The sequence below is a fragment of the Mytilus trossulus genome, chromosome 2 (genome assembly GCF_036588685.1).
Source record: "Mytilus trossulus isolate FHL-02 chromosome 2, PNRI_Mtr1.1.1.hap1, whole genome shotgun sequence".
Taxonomy (NCBI): domain Eukaryota; kingdom Metazoa; phylum Mollusca; class Bivalvia; order Mytilida; family Mytilidae; genus Mytilus; species Mytilus trossulus.
The window spans coordinates 39,879,590-39,902,025 of record NC_086374.1 but is presented as its reverse complement, the minus strand read 5'-3'; the positions used below and the strand labels follow the sequence as shown (position 1 = coordinate 39,902,025).

Sequence of the window (22,436 nt, the reverse complement as noted above, 5' to 3'; positions counted from 1 at the left end):
TCACCCCATTCCAACATTAGCTGCATAATAGAAAGTTGTATTAGTATCTAAACGTCTATATATTTCATCTTTAAATCTGTTTACTGATTTGTACGCCCGAATTATGCTTGCACCAGATATAGTTTCACTAAAATGGTTAAATACAGGTGACCTGGTAACAGATTCTATCCTTTTAAGCTGTCGAGCGGAAGGTATGTAGAGTTTCTGTGGATAAAGAATATCTCACTTAAAATACTAAAAACATAATCAATCGTAGTATAAATAGAAATAACAGCAGTACCAATATTTCTGTAGAAAAAAGTAACATCACAAAAATACTGAACTCAGAGGAAAATTCAAAAAGGAAAGTCCCATATCAAATGGCAGAACCAAGAGCCCGAACACATCAAACCAATGGATCATAACTGTCGTATTCCTGACTTGGTATATGCACTCTATGTAGAAAATGGTGGATTAAACCTGGTTTTATATCTGGCTAAACTTCTCACTTGTATAACAGTCGCAAAAAATTCCATCATAATGACATATTGATGTGATGAGCGAGGCAAAAATATATTTAAAAATCCCAAATTTACTTGTAGAATTCCTGTTAGAATCTTTTAAGGGCTCTCGTGTAAGGCAATTCAACAATTTTTAGCCTACACACATTCGACTTATTCTTAAAAATACTAAACTCACAAAATTCCTGAATTTTCTGTGGATAAAGAATATCTCAGTCAAAATAATAAAAAACATGATGCAATAATAGCAGTACGAATATTTTGATATGAACGTCAATGATGAACTTTTTACACCACTGGGTCGATGCCACTCCTGTGGACACTTCTGTGTTGACATGATATTAATAAGATGGTAATTTTTATATATTTCCTGTTTACTGTTTGTTTTCTCATCCCAGGCATAGATTACCTTAGCCGTATTTGGCACAACTTTTTTGGAATTTTGGATTCACAATGCTCTTCAACTTTGTACTTGTAAGAATTTATAACTATGTTGATATGAGCGTCTCTGATGAGTCTTATGTAAACGAAACGTGCGTCAGGCGTACTAATTTATTATCCTGGTACCTTTGTTAACTATTCTGAGTCACTCATGATAGACTAATAATTAAATTATAAATAGTTAATATTTGAAGAAGTGCTTATAAACCAAAAGGAACAAAACGTATAGCCAAAGCCGGGCAAGATACAGTTTTGAATTTGGGGGTTGGGGGAGGGCTGCATCACTTCCAAATTTTTGTAAAAGCAACGTTTAACAACACACTTTCCGTATTGGATTAAATCCTATAACTGAAATAGTTGAACTAGTTGGTGATTGCCAAAATAAATATAATATTATTGTTGCTTTTTCTGAAATGGAACAACTTACCTTCTGGGTTCATGCATAGTTTATCATTTTGACTACATATATGAGGGATGGTCATACTTTTCATATTTTCATTACAAAAAATGTCGAATGTGTTCTTGAAAAGTTGTGATCTATTATTTTCTTCAAAGGCGTTTCTTGTACAAGAATATTTTAAGTGAAAATAATTCTTTTCTTTTTGAAGATTTTAATGTAAAACTTATCAAAAATACCAACAGTCTGTCGCATATATAAATCAATTATCTACGAATGTTTTGTCCTTATCTTTTGTCATTAATCGAATAATATGAGACGTTTTTAAGCAATCGTAGCCACATATCATAATGGGGGGAAACTGAGGAAACCATGTGAACTTATAATAGGGCTATTTTAAAGGTTGTGTCACTTTTACTCGTTTTTTTGTAATAAGCAAGTTCCTGGTAATGAAGTCAGTATATTGTGAATATGCAATAGCTTTAAGTATTAATTGAGATTTATCAATGCCATATGATATGGCAAAGGGTATTTTACGGCTGAGTAATGAGAAGTTGACAATTGGAAAGTGGAAAAAATCTCGTTTCTCACAGTTCTAGTGTAAAGTCATTTATTTGTGTAAATAGCGCGGACAAGATCAAGATAAAGAAGAAGTTTCGGTAGTATCCGTGAAGCAAAATTCAATGGGATATATAATATGCAAGCACTTACTGAAGTATAAGTCTGTTTTCTAAAATCAGACACATTTTTTGTATTTATAGTTAGACATAAATTAACATACCTTCAAACTACATTTAAGAAAAACCTTTTTTAAATTTTATTGGATTTTTTAAGTAACCTTTGTTGCATTTCCAATAGTCAAATGCATATGATTTCAGTTACTTTACAATAAAACTTATAACCATAATATAAAATAAAGGGGTTGCTATGATCACAACCGTAACACTTACAATAACAACAATGTACAATATCAACATTGGTATGATGACAGCCAAGGATAATGGTGTAACCACAACTATGGCGATTACTGTGCCAGCAAGTAATGATCCCAACAACGTGAAAGCACGGAATGTTCTAGGAAATCTATCATCCAAAATATCTATATCGCTGCTGAAACGGTTCATAATCCTTCCGACTGGAGTCGTGTCGAAAAATGACATTGGTGATCGGAATAAACACTCAAGTCCTCTGTCGTGTAAATAACCAGTTGCCTTTACAAATTTTGTGAATGCTACTATTCCAAACAAGAATAGTGTAATACCTGAAATTGACACTTCAGCTTTAAACACAACCATCGAAAAGTAATGCAAATAAAACTAATTGATTTAAATAAATGCATATTTCCAATGGATGAAGTGTTCATTAGTATGTGCAGGTATTGAATAAATATGCATGTTTCAGGAATGTGTTTGCTCTACAATTATAACATTATTAACGAGCTGTTGGTATTTATATTTGATATAACATATATTTATGCTAACTTAGAACGCTAATAACGTCTTGTGCATTATCGGCTGGAGGTGAACTAATTCAAGTAATAAAAAACTGGGAAATGTTTCTATCAATTACATCATTTTTTGTTTTGTTTAAAAGTTTTACACATGTTCACATGTCGTGGCTTTTTATTAATGACTATACGGTTTTGGTTTAACTCATTGTTAAAAGCCTTATGGGGTCCTATAGGTGCTTAATAATTCCAAGTTATTTGGTAAGTTGTCTCAATAGTAATCTTGCAACATCTTTCCATTATAAACATGAACATAACGTAGGTTAAACTTAAGGTTTTTTAGCACCGAACCTTCTCCTTCCAAAAGATGAAATAGACTAGAAAATAAAAATTACGTTTAATTTTGACTATCATATACATCATTCAGCAACAACTTTGAAGTTTATTCAAGCAACAATTTCTTGACAAATGAGGTGTAATAAAACATAGAAATCTTTTGGTCTTTCGCCACAAAGTGACATGCGTAGATTATGATTATTAGGCGTTCATCTTTAAACTTATTTCATAGCTTCATTTCTATTATAAGTATATTTATGCTCAATTTTATACATCTCATCCTATCCTTCGAATATTGTTTTTGTATGTATATTTGTTTGTGAAACCAACTTACACTCCAAAAGTTTTATTTTTAATTTTGGACATTGAATTACTAATTGGAATAGTATATCATGTTAAACAACGTTCCGCGCATACGAAGACAAAGTTAACGCAATATTATAGCTAGATCTTATTTTCTAAAATTAATGGCATACACTTTCTGTGTTGTAAATCAGTATGAACTTTAATTTTAAAACCACAAATAGTAGATACAGGAAGTTGAATCAAGGAAATGAACACATGATGTATCATTTAGGTCGCATATCAATTTAGCATACATTTATTATAAAAAGATAACTATCATATTGTTTGAAAAAAAATATTCAAAAGTATTGCACTTTTTATTGATGTATTAATTCGTTTTGAAATAATGCATTTTATATACGACTTACCTTGCAAAATTCCAAGTAGAGCATACATGCCTAGGTAGTAATATTTTTTGTCTGTATATTTCTGGGTATGGACCAGAGTCGCATTTTTAAGATAACTGTCCTCTGTCCAAAAGGTTATCCAAAAGTTTTGATAGATATTCAGTCCTTGTTGAGTTACTAAGGCTATGAACACGATGAAAGCAGCTGGCAACCCCATAGCCTTAGCATATTCTATCAAAACTGAAAATTTGACCTTCAAAACAAACATTCTTGGGTTTATAGCAAAATTCAAATATACATTTGGAGACTAAATGTAAATTAACAGAAACTGTTTTGCATTTTTGTTGTAAATTAAATTTGCCATCAACAAAAAATGGTATTTAGAAATCAAATAACCTTAAGGCTACAAAAAACAAACAGAATTTCCAACATTCGATATTGTAATGAATTAAAATCTTTCATCAAACTTTGCTGAAAAATCTTTTCATCACACTACTACAGAATGAAACTTTTACCATGCCTTGGAGGATAAAATTTTAAACTTTTCATACCTTTATAAACATAAACTCGAATCTTGCTGTTATAAAACAGAATTCTTACCGATCCTTCTTCTGTGACTTCTTCCTGAATTAGTTGGCCTTCTACACCGACAGCTAATGGTGGATCAATTTTTGATGACTGTCTAAATATTTTTGCTTTTGATTCCCGTCTTGATTTTGATTGCCTCCTGGTCATTGAGGCTGCTATCATAGTAGAAGATAGACTTCCATCTGATGTTATAATACTGTTTTGTCTTGAAAGTCGCCTAATTCAAGACAAGACAAGAAAATAGTTAACACTGTTCGATCATTCTATACAAAAAATTTAAAACACTTTCGAACAAGAATGTGTCAAAAGTACACGGATGCCCCACTCGCACTATCATTTTCCATGTTCAATGGACCGCAAAATTGGATAAAAAGTCAAAATTTCTGAAATGTAGAAAGATCATACCATGGGAACATGTGTAGTTAGTTTCAAGTTGATTTGACTCCAACTTCATCAAAAACTTCCTTGACTAAAAACTTTAAACCTGAAACTCGCACTTTTATTTTCTATGTTCAGTGGACTGTAAAATTAGGGTCCAAGTTTCATGTTTTGCTCCAAAATAAAAAAGATCATATCATAATGAACATATGTACTAAGTTTCAAGTTGATTGGACTTCAGCTTCATCAAAAACTACCTTGACCAAAAACTTTAACCTGAAGCGGGACGAACGGACGAACGGACACACAGACGAACGAACGGACAAACAGACGGACGGACGCACAACCAGAAAACACAATGCCCCTTATTTTTAGGTATTTCCACTATTCATTTCATAGTTTGGTTACTACCAATAAACACTATATTCTCTTGGTTTTAATAAATTTACACTTCTTCTCGTTATGAATAGTGCATAGTACAATATTTGCTCTTTGTGTAAATATTTCGTCATTAATTTGGAGAATTATTTTTCTATGTTGTTTCTAGTGAACTATTACTTGTCTGTTTGTCTTTTTCATTTTTAGCCATGGTGTTGGCAGTTTATTTTCGAATTATGAGTTTGATTGTTCCTCTGGTATCTTTCGCACCTCTTTTGTAACTTACCTAACAGATTGTCGGCGAGATAAACCTTCTTTTATAAAAACGCTGTCATCTGTTGTAAACCCACCATCAGAGGTGACAACTTCTATTTGATCCCAGAGATCATCTTTTATTTTACTTACTGAAATTGAAAGAACATAATTATTCAAAATGTATTTTCATACCATATAAATACAGAAAGCACTGAAGCTGTTTTTTTCTTATTGGTCCAAAAATATTTTTAAGCGGATAAAACTTTTCGTTTTTGATACAATTTGGTATTCTTATCTTTAAGTTATCACAATTTTATTCTCAACAATACTGTATGTTATTGCAATAGATATTTACATTATTCCCAATTAAATATTACTTATCGTGCATATAATTCAAAAGTTTTCCTGGAGCAAAAAACGTCAAAGTACATATCCAGTTGGCCTTAATGATATCAAAGTTCAAAACCTAGAAGATAACAAAAAACTAAATCTTCGAATTGTACAAAATGTAGCATGTGATGTACTTTTTGCATCGCCCAAGTTTTAAGTTCTACAAACTTATTTCACTTATTTACATTGACAAAGAAAAATATATTAAAACACAATTTTAAATAGAATATAATAATAGTTATATATATAAATGTATTTCAATTACTGAAGTTATTCGAGACTAGTGCCGACATACTTCGATAGTTTTGAATTACATATTCTGTCTCGCAATAGAGACGGTTTTTTGTTACATCACCTCAACTGGAAAAACAAGTGAAACTGCGAGCTATTGCTCGCTGATGATACCCCCGCCGCAAGTGGATAATATTAATAGTGTAAAAAAATGCAAGTGTTCGGTAAACAGGAAGTTGTCGAGTGATGAATCTGAAAACGCATCACACGGTATAGCTGACTTATATAAATCCTGAAACCAAATTTCAGAAATCCCTGTATTGTAGTTCCTGAGAAAAATGTGAAGAAAATTTTCAACCTGGCTATCATGTGTAAAATCATACAAGTGTTCGGTAAACAGGAAGTTGTCGAGTGATCATTCTGAAAACGCATCACACGGTATAGCTGACTTAGATAAACCCTGAATCCAAATTTCAGTAATCCTTGTAGTGTAGTTTCTGAGAAAAATGCGACGAAACATATTCATGGGACGGACGGACTGACTGACTTGACTGACGGACTGACGGACTGACGGAAGGACAGACAGAGGTAAAACAGTATTCCCCCCTTTGTTTAAAGCGGGGGTATAATGAAAACTAGAGGTTTAGATTCATTTTTCTAGTGAAGTAATCGAAACATGTGCTTCGGAGAATTAGAATTTATAAAATAATTTGATTTTTCACAATTCTGGGTCGATAGCATTGCTGGTTGAATACTATTCCCGAGGATAGGATCAGCACAATAATTCGGCACCAGCTTAAATTATAACGAACCTTTCTTAAATGATACGTATATAAATTATTAATTGAACAACGGTACACTATTATTGCCTTTATTCAGTCAATTGCTTGTTCGATAGTTTTGGTTTCTTTTAGTAGTCAGCACTTCTTTGTGGACTTGAATTATCATTGATATGTTCATAATAATAAGTTAACTGTTAACAAAACTTTGATTTTTTTAAATACTAAGTTTTTTATACCTCAGGAATAGATTACCTTTGATGCATTTGGAAAAACTTGCAGAAATTTTTGGCCCTCAATGCTCTTCAACTTCGTACTTTATTTTGCCTCTTAAATATTTTTTGATTCAAGCGTCACTGATGAGTATTCTGTAGATGAAAGGCGCGTCTGTCGTTAATATAAAATTTTAATCCTGGTATCTATAGTTAGTTAATTTACATTCTTGGCTTTCAAATATTCGAAATTTAACGTCTCTGGTGAAGGTAAATATAGAAGCACATGCCACACGCATCGATTTTTTTAAGTGTTGTTTTCATTTTTAGACATGATCTCTGAAGCTATGTTGTTACAGGAGACTTATTAATGAAATCTACTTAAGCTGACCGCATACAGGATATGTCTAAGTGTTGTATATACTGGTTGTACGATAGTCCGAAAGGAAACCAAGAAATAAACATAATTTGTGACGAAGAAGTGTTCATTTTTATTCTAGACAACAATTGAAACTACGATAGAGGAACTAAATAAAGGGAAAGGACATTGTATTAAAAAGGCATCATGTAGAAGTCAATGAATTTTGCAGAGAAATCAAACGATACAGTTAGATTGTACTAGTTGCACATTTCTACAATTGAGGTCTCTTCAAGGGTGCTGGCTCGCCTAAATATTTGAAGATAAAAAACAGTAAAATTTGAAAGGCCAGTTTAACCAATAAAAGATAAACAGTATAACCAACCCGCAAAAGCAATCAAAGCTTTGCATGAGGGAACTACATTTCGTAATCAAAAATGATTTCAATAACACAATATCCAAAAGCTTTCATATGTATTGCTTTGAGAGCCCTTTCTTCACTTGCTTACGGTTGTTTAGACACTACCACATGACCTTATCAAACAACAACAAAAATCTGATATGCTCTGTAATGTAGCATCGTTCATATATGACCATAAACTGTCATAATAAATGGGAAGTGTTCGTAGTAACATACCAATATAGGAATTGCAATATAATTCTGTATATCATCTTAAGAGATGAAGATACTAAAAAGGCCACTTTTAAATCAGGGATACTATAAATATCTTAAGTTTGTCAAAATATTTATGAAGTGCTAACATAAAACTAGACATTTTATAATAATTACATGTTGATAAAGCTTAACTTGTCTACCTGTACCTGTACCCATCTAAACTGTACGTTTGTGATGGTCCAAGAACGTTAAACATCTAAATTTGAAAGCAGGATACATTCCTTTCTTGTTTACATATATATTCTCAAATGCATACAATAGTGTTGCTATGCATGAAGCGGTTAATAACAAAGCAGTCCGAATTTTAGATCCAAGGGAAACTACCGACAAATATATTGCCGAATTTCATATATTCATCTCCTTCTTAATTCTCAAATTTGAATTAAGAAATTCTTGAAATAATTACAATGTTAGAGATCTGCTTGGACGTTTTAAATATTTTAATTGTAATTTGTTTACAACGTTTTACTCTTACTTTCGTGGTCGCCTTCTTCGTCCAGTGATTCATCTTGCAGAAGATACACTTGCATAAACTGTGCAAAAGGTCCATTATGTTGAACGAGCTGTTTAAAAGTGCCTTGTTCTGATATACGACCATTATCCATGACTATAATTTCATCTACTTTAGGTAACCAGTGAACTCCATGGGTAACCAAAATCCGTGTCTAAACAAAGTATTGCATCAAATGGTTACGCAAGGTTTATATATATAAGAAGTTATAACAGCAAATTCAATTATATCGTATAAAATATACCAAACCCTGAATAACTGACAATACAAAACTTTTAAGATTATGGTTTGAGTTTGTTAACATGGTAAAGCATACATGTATATTTTCTTTATAGTATTGGCCGTCTGAAATTTCCTTGGGGAATTCATTGATAGCATAAATATGTTTTTATCTGCATTTACCAAAACATAATACACATATTATATTCAAATTGTCCATGATTCCATGATAGTTTTCTTCTGCTTGATACACATGTACATGAAAGATATAAAACTGGTTCGCTCATCTTTTTCTATGTTTATTTGTTTAATTTTTTAAAACCTTTTATTTGACTATGTATGGATTATTGTCTCTTGTAATGTTTTTTTCTGTTACTGAAGTTATTACTTAAACATCTCACCTTATTTCTCAACATCCCCTCTGGCCCAATGACCTTTTTAAATAAATCTTTACCAACGTGTGAATCGACAGCGCTTAGCGGATCATCAAATAAGTAGATGTCACAGTTACTGTATACGGCCCTTGCAAGGTTAATTCTCTGTTTCTGACCTCCGCTTACGTTGATTCCCTGATAAAGAGAGTTATATCTATAGGATTCATTCATCAATAAACTACTGACATAGGGATTCAAAAGTGTCAGTGGTAGTTTAGATTAAATAAACAGGTTTAAGTACGCCTTATTACAAATTATAAACTGCAACGACACTTAACAGGAACATATGTTCAATAATCATTGAACAGTAGTTATACCTTATGTCTATGTTGGTAAAAACAATGAGTGTACCTTTAATTATTAAATGTGGAGAAAGCAAGATTAAGCACTCTCCAGTTATTTACCTAACATTAAGCAAGATGTTTTGTTACTAAACTCTTTTAATTGGAATAAAACTTTATGCAGATCATGTTATGTAAAAATTAAAGCAACGTAAACATATACTGATAAAATGGAAAATGGAAAATGGAAATTGGGAATGTGTCAAAGAGACAACAACCCGACCATAGAAAAACAACAGCAGAAGGTCACCAACAGGTCTTCAATGTAGCGAGAAATTCCCGCAACCAGAGGTGTCCTTCAGCTAGCCCCATAACAAATATTTAGTAAGTTTTGAGTCAGTTTTGACAATAACAAAGGATAACGATCATTCATATCGTGATTGGAATGGATAACTTAGGTTGGATATTAATCGTTATCACATATTTGTTATGATTACCTTACGTTTTGCATATGCAATTACATCGAAATTGCCCGGGGCCAAAACGAGTATACTGATATTATATCCTAATTCCAAATGACGTGGCGTCATTGCGTACTAAACGACATTTTTTTAAAACTATTGTTGTAAGAAATTTAAGATGTTACCAGTTATGTTTCATTAAATTGTTATAATTGATTTGTTTTGCTCTCAAATCTGCAGACCTTAAATATGTGATAAATAGATTATAACATGTCTTTTCCATATTGGCCCTGGTATCATCCCTCTCTCCATATCGGCCCTCGGCAAAAAGCCCCGAGGTCGATATGGGACTCTCGGGATGATACCAGGGCCAGTATGGAAACGGGCATGATATAATCTATGATTATTCCTCTAACCTTTGTTTGTCGTAGAGTTTTGCTCCTCCTAATTAATTGTAGTATAGAAACTCAGTAAAGTGGAACAGATATAAATTGATGAATAAATTTGGAACTTATCAATGGTAAAACTGTACTTGTGATGATAAGTATATTAAAAGTGCGAAATATATGTCCTCTTGTTTTAAATATGTATTGGAAACATACCCTTTCACCTATTTCAGTCATGTCCCCAGCAGATAAGATCTCGAGATCTGTTTTTAGACAACAGCTTTCAATGACTCCGTTGTATTTCCTCTCGCTAAGTGTATGTCCATATAAAATGTTATCTCTAACCGTCAAATTCTGTATCCATGCTTCTTGTGAAACGTATGCCACAGAACCCTGGAATAGTATGTTTGTTATCTGATGTCAAAGCTGTTACGAATTTCGGGCTAATATTTTTCATATTTAAGATGTTGTATTGTACAAAATTGGAAATAAAAGCATAATAAGAATAATTAATATATGAACTTCTTCAATCAGAGGACTTTAATGATGAAAGCAATAGTTCCACCTTGCATTTTAAAAAAAAAATAAATGCTTTTTTAAAATTTGATTTGCATGTGAAAGATTTGACCTTATGAAGTTTTGTAAGAACCGCGTAATCGGTTTATTCTGAGAAAAAAAATTATAATAAATTTCAGAAGGATGCATTTATTTCTTTCAATTACATTTTCATGCTACAACCATGTAAAATTTTTCGATCGTGTTTCCCTATCCATTATTATTACATTGTCATGAGAAGCACGTACTATGATGAATGTTATATTTTATCTAGAATTACAATCTATTTGAAATGCGCCTCTTACGTTTTCAGCCGATCAAAATTAGAGTGCGAACGTCGGAGTCTTTAAGACATGTTTTGACTTAAAGCATGAACATTTGCTAAAAATGTAAGTTTACAATGCTTTGTTTGTTTTCAAACACTTTCTTTTAAAGGAACGTGGCTCTTACTACTAAAATAACTTAAATAATCCACATCCATTTACCGTGTATTCAAATCAAACACGCCCTCTATATCAAATTAACACTTATCATATTCTTAGAAGTGTAGGGAAGGTAAGATAAATGGAAATGCATACATATCCTATTGACACCAATACGCTTAAATGTCTATCTAGGTGTACTCGAAAGAAAACTAGTGTCGTCAATTTTCTTTTTGAAAATACGGCAATTCAATATAAATAGTTATCTTTATGTCAGTAATAATATAAATGGAAATTTCTCGTCATAAGTTACTTTGAATAAATTATATATATACTTTGTGACAACTAACTTACTTTAACTAAAACTTCACCTTCAAGTTTTTCCATCTCTCCCAATATGCTTGCTATAAAAGATGATTTCCCAGATCCCACCTGACCTACGACTGCTATCAGTTTTCCTTCCTTGATGTCCACGTTTATTCTAGAATTATAAGTCCATATTGAATGTTAAATACAGTACAGTTACTGGGTTTTTTTTCTGGTTATCATGAGGTAAACTTTTTTCTTTTCTGAGAAGAACATTTTTTTTTTATTTATTACATTGGCTGTTACAATTAAACATCTCATTTATAGAACATCCTGTGATTTAAATTTGTCTGGTCAAATTTCTTTATTGTTTAAAGTTGATCGGTGTTGTCCCAAAAATGAGGGGCGACAGATACCAGAGGAAAAGACAAACTAAAATATCGAAAATAAACTGACAAGACCATGGCTACAAATGAAAACGACAAACAGAAAAAAAAATAGAACACAAGAAAAAACTAAAGACTGAGTAACACGAACCCCACTAAAAACTGGAGGTGATCGCAAGTGCTCCGAAAGGGTAAGACGATCCTGCTCCACATGTGGCACCAGTCGTGTTGCTCGTGTATTTTATGCTCATTATTAGATATATATTTGGTCAAGTATCATATGTTCTCATGGGATCATAAATATAAACATCTGTCCGCAGTCATGTATGTGAAAGCTGTGGTGTTACGCTAATTAAATTTTACGGTTCATTCAGAGAGCTACGTTGCCTACCGTTATGATCTTATTTATATTCTATTAAAGTCATATATTTTTTATACAGTGTTCATTTACCTTCATTGGATACGGAAATATTGACACCTATCCGTAAATTAACTTTTTTGTAGAAATTTTGTTGTTCGTTTCTCTTTTTAATCAAATATTGATTTATTTGGACATGTTGTGGTCCATTTTTGCAAACATGCTGACTATATGCTTAGAAGAAAACGAAAGTATTGATATGAATACGAATCAAACGATGGGAAGGTCTTTCGAAAATCTAATTTAGATTATTTTTTTTAAATAATAACAAAATACACGTTTAATGATACCATTACAGAAACAAATCATGCAGAAGCGACACAAACAGCAAGTCTACTGAGTTATGTATGATATTGGTTGCAATCGACTAAACATATGAATAGTTGTACGACAATCATAAACGTTTATATCAAGATTATGACACTTGAGATCATTTTTAAGGATACCAGGCTCGTGATATTAATTTGGTTTTGTTACTTAATCGTGTAACAAATTTATAAGGGCACTGAATGAATAACTTTTATATTAAACCTTTGTTTTCCATGATACTGAATACATGTGTTATTCAATATCACAGAATACCACACATCTAGATTTATTACAGTGTACACAGCTTAAGTAAGTTGAATAACAATCAACTAATCACATAAATCAATGTTTGATCGCGAGTTTTGAAATTAACTATTGTTAAAGTTCCCACTCTTTAACATGTTAGAGCTGTGCTTAGTTAGTAGCACCCTCTTATCGAGCTATTAGCTCCAAATAAATTATGCAACTTGTATTGATTCCGTAATCGATTTTGCAGTGCTCGTATTAGTCTACAAGTCATATATGGTATTATTTGTGCTACTCTGTTTGAAAACATTTCCTATTGTCATGTTAAACTTTCAAATTATGGTATAATTAAGATTAAAATCTATGTTGTTCCGATTGTTTATTTAAGTATTTATTATTGGAACACAAAACAAAGCTACCAAGACTTAAGGTATGAAAATTTATCATCACCAATAATTGACCAGAAGTTCATTCCTCTAACATCAGGATTCAAAAAATAATATTGTGTAGCACTATATCATGGCGGTATCATCGTAATATATTTGTTATGATATTAACCATTGTATCAAACTATATTAATACGTACTTACCCACCTAATGTTGGTCTATCTGTATTTTTCTCCCATGTGAAACTGCCATTTTGTATACGTACAGCGTAATCTGAAAGTTATCGACATTTTCTAAATTTACATAAAATTGCGATTGGAATATGTTTGTATCAACAGTGACTATATCACAGGAACAACATTCATTACCTGTCTATCTTTAAAAAAAAATCCAGATTATTCCCTTTGGGCGCCCGTTTGTTATACGCGTCGCAAAGGATTGAGATTTTCATTTTCAAATTCATCATCATAAAATTATCATCAACATTTCGTCCCGGTTCATACCCGGTTTTATATTTTAATTTTGTATGTGCTATCAATTTTCACTGATAATATCTTATTTAATCTCAATTTCACCGGCACTTCTCTTCGAAAAAGTTACGTAACGGCATATATGCATATATTTTTAATGCCAAGATCAAGTGTTCAATTTTCAGAATTATCAAATTTAAGCCGTCAAATTACTGGGCATTTGTATATAATCAAAATTCTGGAAAATCATGGTTTCAAACATGTTTTTTTTCTAAATACTTCTGGTATTTTTTTTAAAGGTAGTATTAGAATTAGTGTTTTACTGATTTCATATTTTCGTGCTGCCATATTTTCAGATAGGTCCTTTTTAGTCAAACATAATTCAACAGTTGTTGTTTGTAAACCTACCTGAAGCTGTGATGAATTGAACATTGTCTGGATTGACATCGTCGGTCAATAAAAACTTTTGTATTCTCTTGATAGAAACAAAAGCCTGCATAAAAAAATGAATATAAATTGCATGCTTCTAATATATGCAATAATCAAACATTAAGGAACATATTTTTTTCCGTAGCACTGATAGAAAAAGTCATTTCCGAAAACAAATCCTGTTAATTTAATAAGGACTAGAGTGTGATGTCTCAGATTATATTAAGTTAGTGATATATTTTATAGTCTTAACTTATATCATATTCTTTTCAGTCGTTAATATTTCTTATCCAAAAATTTCACACAGTCCTACTTTATCGTATCAGCAAATACAGCTGATGAAATAATTCATATATTAACATCAAATGTTAACAAGGAAATCATTGTAAATACAACTTGTGACAACACTCGTCCGATTAACTCGCGTGACATCGTTGTTAATACTCAGCTGTTTAATTGTATTGTTCATTTAGAGAATCATTGTAAAGCGAATAGGGATACTTTTCAATGCTCTTCAACTTCAAACTTGTTTTGGCCTTTTGTTTATTCGAGCGTCTGACGATTATTTTGTAGACGAAACGCATGTCCAGTCATGGTATCTATGATGAGCACTTTTGTGTTTTAAATAAACTGTTTACAAATCTTTAAATTTGGAAATACTAAGGCTTTGCTACCTCGTGAAATAGATTACCTTAACTGTATTTAGCAATTAAATTCTTGGTCTTCATTTGTCTTCAAATTCGTACTTTATTTGGCCTTTTTATCTTTTTTTATTCGAGTCTTTTGTAGACTAAACGCGAGTGCAATCCTGGTATCTATGATGAGTTTATTTTCTGTGGATCCAAATGACATAATTGTAAAACTACTACGCATACTTCGCAGCTGTATAACTCCTTTGATCACAGAATGGGTCACTGTTAAACGGCTTTGGAAAAAAAACTCCACTGTAAAACTGCAGGATCCCAAACCCTCCCCGCATACAGTACAACATAAGAACGAACTATAAAAATCAGTTGAAAAAGTCTTAACTCATCAGATGAATACAAATAGAAATACATCTAACAAAAATAAAGAGTGGACGTGGCCGGGTACCAGTAAATCCCAACAACAAAAAGACACTAAATGCTGATCTGAGAGTACTCGCAGTTACTGAAAGCTAGTGCAAAGCAACTAACAACTTATAAAAAAATCATGCATCTAAGGCTAATTATCAATCAGTACACATCCAACATCCAATGGATTTAGTAAAAGATGTCATAAATAGTCAGAAAAAACACGACCGTGTGCAAATAGTCTGTTTGTGTGATGGTTGGCGTTTATTTTTTTGCAGTTTCATGTTTCTGTTGTTTTGTTGTTTTCCCTCATATATTTGATGTGTCTACCTCGGCTTTGGTTTGTGACCCAGACTTTGTTTTTCTTACTTTAGTAGATTTATGACTATTGATCAGCAGTATACTACTTTTGCCTTGGATTAAATTGTACTCAGCTGTTAAAATCAAGTGGCAACAAATGACAAAATTACTAAAGAAGTTTCAAAACAAATACTGGCAAGAACATGCATGATAAACAAATAAGTCATGGAGTTAAGGTCACATAATAGTAAGTCCTGATAAGAACAAAATATTGAAACCAATTATATTTTTTTTCAATTCTCAACTGGTAACAAAGGGCGTCATTGTAAACTGCTACGGATAACACACAATTATAAACGCAAGTGGGAACAAAAGGAGTCATTGTTAGACGACCATGAATAATACGTTAATCTTAAACGCTAGTGGTAATAAAGGGAGTCCTGGTTAAACTACTGAGGATACTATATATATAAAACTCAAGTGGGAACATAGAGTGTCATTGTAAAACGACTGTGGATGATACGCCGCTGTAAAACTCCAGTGGAAACAAGACGTCATTGTTAAACTACTTATGAAAATATTACGGCTGAAAACTCCAGTGGTAACAAAAGGGGATCTAATAAATACAACATCGGATAACACTCATCGGAATAACTCTAGTGGTGTGGTAACAATTGATATCATTGTTAATACTCAGCTGTAAAACCCTAGTGATAAATAGGTAATCATTATAAAACACTAGAACACACCCGTGATATCGCGGGTCCGTGACTGAATTAGAGTATATAACTATGCGCAAGCCTTATTTTAGTATTAGTATTGTCATCTGATAAAGTCATGCCGATTATTCTCTGCTTTCAAATCTTTCTGTTTGAACCCGTCGAACTGGAACTTATCAATCAATTGGTAATATTAATTATTTGGAAAACAAAAGGTCCTGGAATGGAGTATTTTTTAATCAACAGCATTGTCCTATATTAGTTATAAATAAAGTTGAATTCTTTGATTCGCTGTTTTACGTCATGCCCGCGAACAAATTGAAAACTGTACCTATACGCCTTATTTTTGGTCCAGATTTTTAGTATTCGTATTGTTATCTTAGAAAGTCTTACTGATTAAAATACTACAATAGGTAACAATTTGACAATTTAGTAGTGTCAACCCTGTGATTATGACCCGTGTATATAGCATATTAATCCTGAATACACCGTTTGTTGGTGCGCCTGTCAGATGCGGAACGTACAGATAAGGTAATAGGTAACAGGTGAATATACTATTGGTATCGGTATCGGACTCGACCCGGAACTTCTTAATTATTGGCAATATTAATTACTTGGAAAACAAAGGGCCTGGAGTGGTGTAATTTTTAATCTACACCTTTGTACTATATTAGTTATATATAAAGTTGAATTCTTTGATTCGTCGTTTTTACGTGATGACGGCTGACAAATTGGACCTCGTAATTTTAGTATTATAGATATAAAGGTACTATTCATCAGAATAACTTCGGTGGTAAAAAAGGGAACCATTGTAAAACCATTTGGGATAACACTACTCGGTAATGGTAATAAAAGGTGTCATTATTAATCGACTCAGATAATTGCTCCGCTGTTAAAGTCAAGTGGTAACCAAGGAAATTATTTTAAATAAAACGTACAATAACATTTATTCAACTGAACAACTCAAGTGGTAACAAAGGGCGTCAGTGCAATTTGATTCAGGCAAATCCTAAGCGATCAACAACAGGCGAACATTTTAAATACAACGTGAGATAACCCTCAACGGAATTACTCCAGTTGAGTTTACCTATGTTCAGATGTTCTATATCGATTGGCAGAGACAGTCAAAATAAAAACTGAGCAAATTGCATGAACTTCAAAGGAGCGATACCGGGTGTGTTGTAAAAGTAAGCGTTTCCTACTATTCAGGAATGACCCACCAAACGAATTCCACAACCAGACAAAACAAACCAAAAACATCATTATTAAACGACGTTTGATAATACTCACCTGTATAACTCCAGTGATAACAAATGGGATCAGTGTCAGTGGGAACCTTAATACATTGATAACGGACAAGGCAAGAAAGGCTTTCGAAGCATTGAATGGTTCTGTGGTAAATGTCAGGGTATAAATCAGTAAAATGGAAAAGTTCATCTGGAATGAAATATAGATTTAGGTTAAAAAAAATCGTTTATTTGTTCTGCAATATTTTTCTTTCAAAGACCCCATATTATCATAAATTCTTATTGCATTAAAAATACAAACAAATATACATTCAAACAATAGTCATGCCCATGTTCGTTTGTTATTTACACCAATACAATATTTACTTTCAAAAGACTTAAGGATTTAGTCAGGTTAAAAAAAACTAGAGTTTAAATTTATTCTATTTATCAGCAGGGAATAAGTCAAGAAACAAAATAGGCTAAATATATTGATATAAGTTATGAAACTCCTTTTTGTCGAGCCTTCGACTTTAGTCGAAAAAGCGAGACTAAGCGATCCTACATTCCGTCGTCGTCGGCGTCGTCGGCGGCGTCAACAAATATTCACTCTGTGGTTAAAGTTTTTGAAATTTTAATAACTTTCTTAAACTATACTGTAATTCTACCAAACTTTGACAGAAGCTTGTTTATGATCATAAGATAGTATCCAGAAGTAAATTTTGTAAAAATAAAATTCCATTTTTTCCGTATTTTACTATAAATGGACTTAGTTTTTTTCTGCGGGGAAACAAAACATTCACTCTGTGGTTAAAGTTTTTAGAATTTTAATAACTTTCTTAAACTATCCTGGGTTTGTACCAAACTTGGACAGAAGATTGTTTATGGTCATAAGATAGTATCCAGAAGTAAATTTTGTAAATAAATAAATCCATTTTTTCCATATTTTACTTTTAAATGGACTTAGTTTTTCTGCCGAGAACCATTACATTCACTCTGTGGTTAAAGTTTTTAAAATTTTAATAACTTTCTTAAACTATCCTGGGTTTGTACCAAACTTGGACAGAAGCTTATTTATGATCATAAGATTGTATCCAGAAGTAAATTTTGTAAAAAGATTACTCTGTTTTTTCTGTAATTTACTTTTAAATGGACTTAGATTTTCTTTCAATCATAAAATAGTATTAAACAAGAGGAATATTTTGATTTTTTTCCTCATTGTTGTTGAGCCTGCGATTTACAGCAAAAATAGGCGAGACACTGGGTTCCGCGGAACCCTTACAAATTTTTCTGGATATTAATGTTTTTTTCTTAAATGGGGAGAAAAGCTGAATATGACTTTTACCTTATGTTAGCATATAATGGGGTTCCAAATCGTACGGAAAAAATATAAATCTGCTTAAATTTTGGTTATGACGGTTAAACTATGGAAATCTTTAATGAAAAGAAAAGAAAAGTGTGTGATATGGGACAACTCATTTTACCCTGAATCGTAGTAAAAAACCTCAAGGTGTCCGAACATGTGACATAAATTCTTCAACCTGACATGAGGAGATCATATATATAACTAAGCAGTCTAAACCAATTACCATAAAAGGACTGTGTGCTGCACTAAGGATTGAGCATGCTGTTACACGAGCTATTTTGCGTAGTATAACCATTTCTTTAAATCTAATTGCTCTTATCTTTTTCGAAAAATATGGTTCCCAAGCGTACATTTTTATAACCTGTAAAATAACAAAATTTTCAGAAAAATATATATATATATATGTATATGTCGTCACTGAATTGTGTCAGTGTTGTAATGACACATTTAATAATCTATAGACACCATTTTTTTTTATTTTAAACCAAATTCCATTATCATTTTGGAGGTTTATTGACATCCTCTTCATTACTCTTAGTCTATCTGCAATTGTAACTTAACTCAGTGAAAGATTTTGACATTCATTATTTTCGTCTGTTCGTCTGTTTCGTTGTGTTGTAACTATGTATGATATGTTTGTCCTTAACGCAGACATAAATTAAAAAACAAGCATGTCCTTACCTTCATTCCAAATATGATTTCATTCAATAGTTTACATCGTTTTCCCTTGTAATATAAAATGTTCATCATATATTTCTGTTGTAGTTTTCCAAAAAGAGCATTTAAACAAGTGAGAATAGCTATGACCAGTAAGCATCCTAATGTAGCAGTTCCCATTACGACCCACAGTTCATACACGCCAACTATTATTAAGACAAAGAATGACAATATCTCTGCGGCATAGGTAAATGCATCTTGAATACGTTGACAGTCCACTGAAACCAGGTTGACAACTTCTCCCACTGTGTAATCTTTTCTCACATTGCTGCTTACTTTTAATGTCTTCAATAAAAATTACAAAACACTTATGAATGGTTTTATTTTAATCTAAATAAAGTGAACCATATTTTTATTATCCCAGGCATAGATTACCATAGCCGTATTTGGTACAATATTTTGGAAATATGGATCCTCAATGCTCTTCAACTTTGTATTTGTTTGGCTTTATAAGTATTTTCATCTTAGCGTCACTGATAAGTCTTACGTTTAAGTCTTTTGTAGACGAAACGCTCGTTTGGCGTATTAAATTATAAGCATTGTACCTCTGATAATTAACTTTAACAGTACAGCAATGGATAAAGCATAAATAATATAATAATGAAGAACTATTTTAAGTTCTTTTTAATACAAGAAAGAAACAAAATATCAAGTTCTGATTGTTTGAATGTAAAGATATTTTATTCATATATCTTTGCCTCAATACAATTTTCAACCATTTGGGTGTTTTTGTAACAATCTGTATTCATATCTATCAATCAGATTGCAATCGTTGTTATTAATGCTGTTAAATATTAAAATGTTTAAAATCGTTTAGGCTGGGGCCAGTTTCACAAATCTGTCTTAGGACTTATACATGTCCTAGGATGTTCTTACGACTTATCTAAGTCCAAAGAGGGTTTCACAAAGTGGTCCTATTAAAAGTAGGACATCTCTTAAAGTTGGTTACAGTTAGGACTATACGAGAATTGTCTAATGATGGTCATAGGATGGTCAAAAGTTTATTTGTATAAATTACACTTATTTTTATATCAATTTTGCCTTTTCCTGCTCATAACTAAACCTTAAAAGGTTGGCGGATTTTCAAGATTTTTCAAACAATGAACTTTCGATGTTTTGATATCAAGAATGCACGATTTTATCCTTCAACTTTATTTAACCGATACAGTGACAAATTGAATTCAACTCACTTGTACAAAAACATCATCATTATTAATTTTTTTTATTTTGTATTTAAAGTCTCATATATATATATATTGGTGTGTTTAAATAGATTACTAGTATTTGAATAAATTACACTTTTGTATTCTTAAAATTATTTAAAAACAAATTATCTTGTATTGAAGTATTAATCAATACGTTGAGCGATGTATGGGGAAGAAATACTACATTTACATGATTTTTTTCCAAAAATGTTAATATTTGAAAATTAAAAAAACTTTAAAAAAAGGTTTAGGATATTTTTCCTTCGATCATTCTAAGACTGCTTCGATACTAAGTCTGAGATATGTCATAGGACAGTCATAAGAGGATCATGAGACATGCCCTGTGACAGCCATAAGAGGATCATAATACATGCCCTATGACAGTCATAGGAGGATCATAATACATGCCCTATGACAGTCATTAGAGGATCATAAGACATGCCCTGTGACAGTCATAAGAGGATCATAAGACATGCCCTATGACAGTCATAAGAGGATCATAAGACATGTTCTATGATAGTCATAAGAGGATCATAAAACATGCCGTATGGCAGTCATAAGAGGATCATAAGACATCCCTATATGACAGTCATAAGAGGATCATAAGACATGCTCTATGAAAGTCATAAGAGGATCATAAGATATGCTCTATGAAAGTCATAAGAGGATCATAAGACATGCCCTATGACAGTCATAAGAGGATCATAAGACATGCTCTATGATAGTCATAAGAGGATCATAAGACATGTCATAAGATATATCTTATGACAGGTCTTAGGATAGTTTCGTGGAACAGCCACAGGTTTTTTCTGCTTGAGATGCATTAAAACAGAAGTACATATGTTAGAGTTAGATCGACGTCTGGTCGCTTATTGATGTCCAAATCTGACGTCACATTCTCAATTTGTTATCTTTCTTAAATAACAATTACAGTTTATGATATAAAATATATAATTGACAGGAAACATCAATCAAAGCAGAGAAAATATAAATAAACAATAATATATTTTACCTTTCTATAAATGACACCAATTAGTGCTGTTTTGACCTTTAATCCTAAAGATAACATCATTTGATTTGAATGAACGTATAACACAGCATTCAACTGACCAAGTAGGAACAGAAGTACAGCTAAAATGATTCCATACCACAATACTCTTTCATCTGCAGGCTTCTCTGCCTCGTTTATTATAAGCCTAAAATATGTAAAGTTTCAATTAGGTCTTGGTTGACATTGATTATGATTGTTAAGATCGAGCCAAACGCAAGGATCCAAGAGAACCTGATAGAGGTTAAAATAGTTATACTGAAAAAAATAACAATTGCATGAATCTATTACAATACAAAATCAGTATTGCGAAGTAACAAGAATAAAAACAATTAACAATATACTACAATCTTGTGATAGGGAATAGGATATCTATCAAATACAAGAGGGTTGTGTACTCGGTTGCTCCGAACGGGTCAAGAGCTTAGTCCGTTTATGACACCTGTCTCCAACATTCAATGTGAAAAGATGTAGTGTGTATTAATGCTTGAATTTAATAAATGTCTCCTGTAAAATCCTAACACA

General features: G+C 32.1%; 1 protein-coding gene across 3 annotated transcripts in view; it reads right to left on the bottom strand.

Moving 5' to 3' along the window:
- LOC134707213 (ATP-binding cassette sub-family C member 3-like) overlaps positions 1 to 22,436 on the bottom strand; it is a 48,235-nt gene that overhangs the window by 6,037 nt on the left and 19,762 nt on the right. For all 3 annotated transcript variants that reach the window (XM_063566799.1, XM_063566797.1, XM_063566798.1), the window contains exons 9-23: positions 21,876 to 22,059; positions 19,623 to 19,943; positions 19,165 to 19,302; positions 17,640 to 17,786; positions 14,258 to 14,342; positions 13,583 to 13,652; positions 11,682 to 11,808; positions 10,567 to 10,743; positions 9,190 to 9,357; positions 8,534 to 8,723; positions 5,444 to 5,561; positions 4,414 to 4,618; positions 3,835 to 4,066; positions 2,289 to 2,599; positions 5 to 204 (exon numbers count right to left, since the gene is read on the bottom strand). In XM_063566799.1, coding sequence (XP_063422869.1) covers positions 5 to 204; positions 2,289 to 2,599; positions 3,835 to 4,066; positions 4,414 to 4,618; positions 5,444 to 5,561; positions 8,534 to 8,723; positions 9,190 to 9,357; positions 10,567 to 10,743; positions 11,682 to 11,808; positions 13,583 to 13,652; positions 14,258 to 14,342; positions 17,640 to 17,786; positions 19,165 to 19,302; positions 19,623 to 19,943; positions 21,876 to 22,059 — 2,673 coding nt within the window. The remainder of the gene's footprint in view (positions 1 to 4; positions 205 to 2,288; positions 2,600 to 3,834; positions 4,067 to 4,413; positions 4,619 to 5,443; positions 5,562 to 8,533; positions 8,724 to 9,189; positions 9,358 to 10,566; positions 10,744 to 11,681; positions 11,809 to 13,582; positions 13,653 to 14,257; positions 14,343 to 17,639; positions 17,787 to 19,164; positions 19,303 to 19,622; positions 19,944 to 21,875; positions 22,060 to 22,436) is intronic.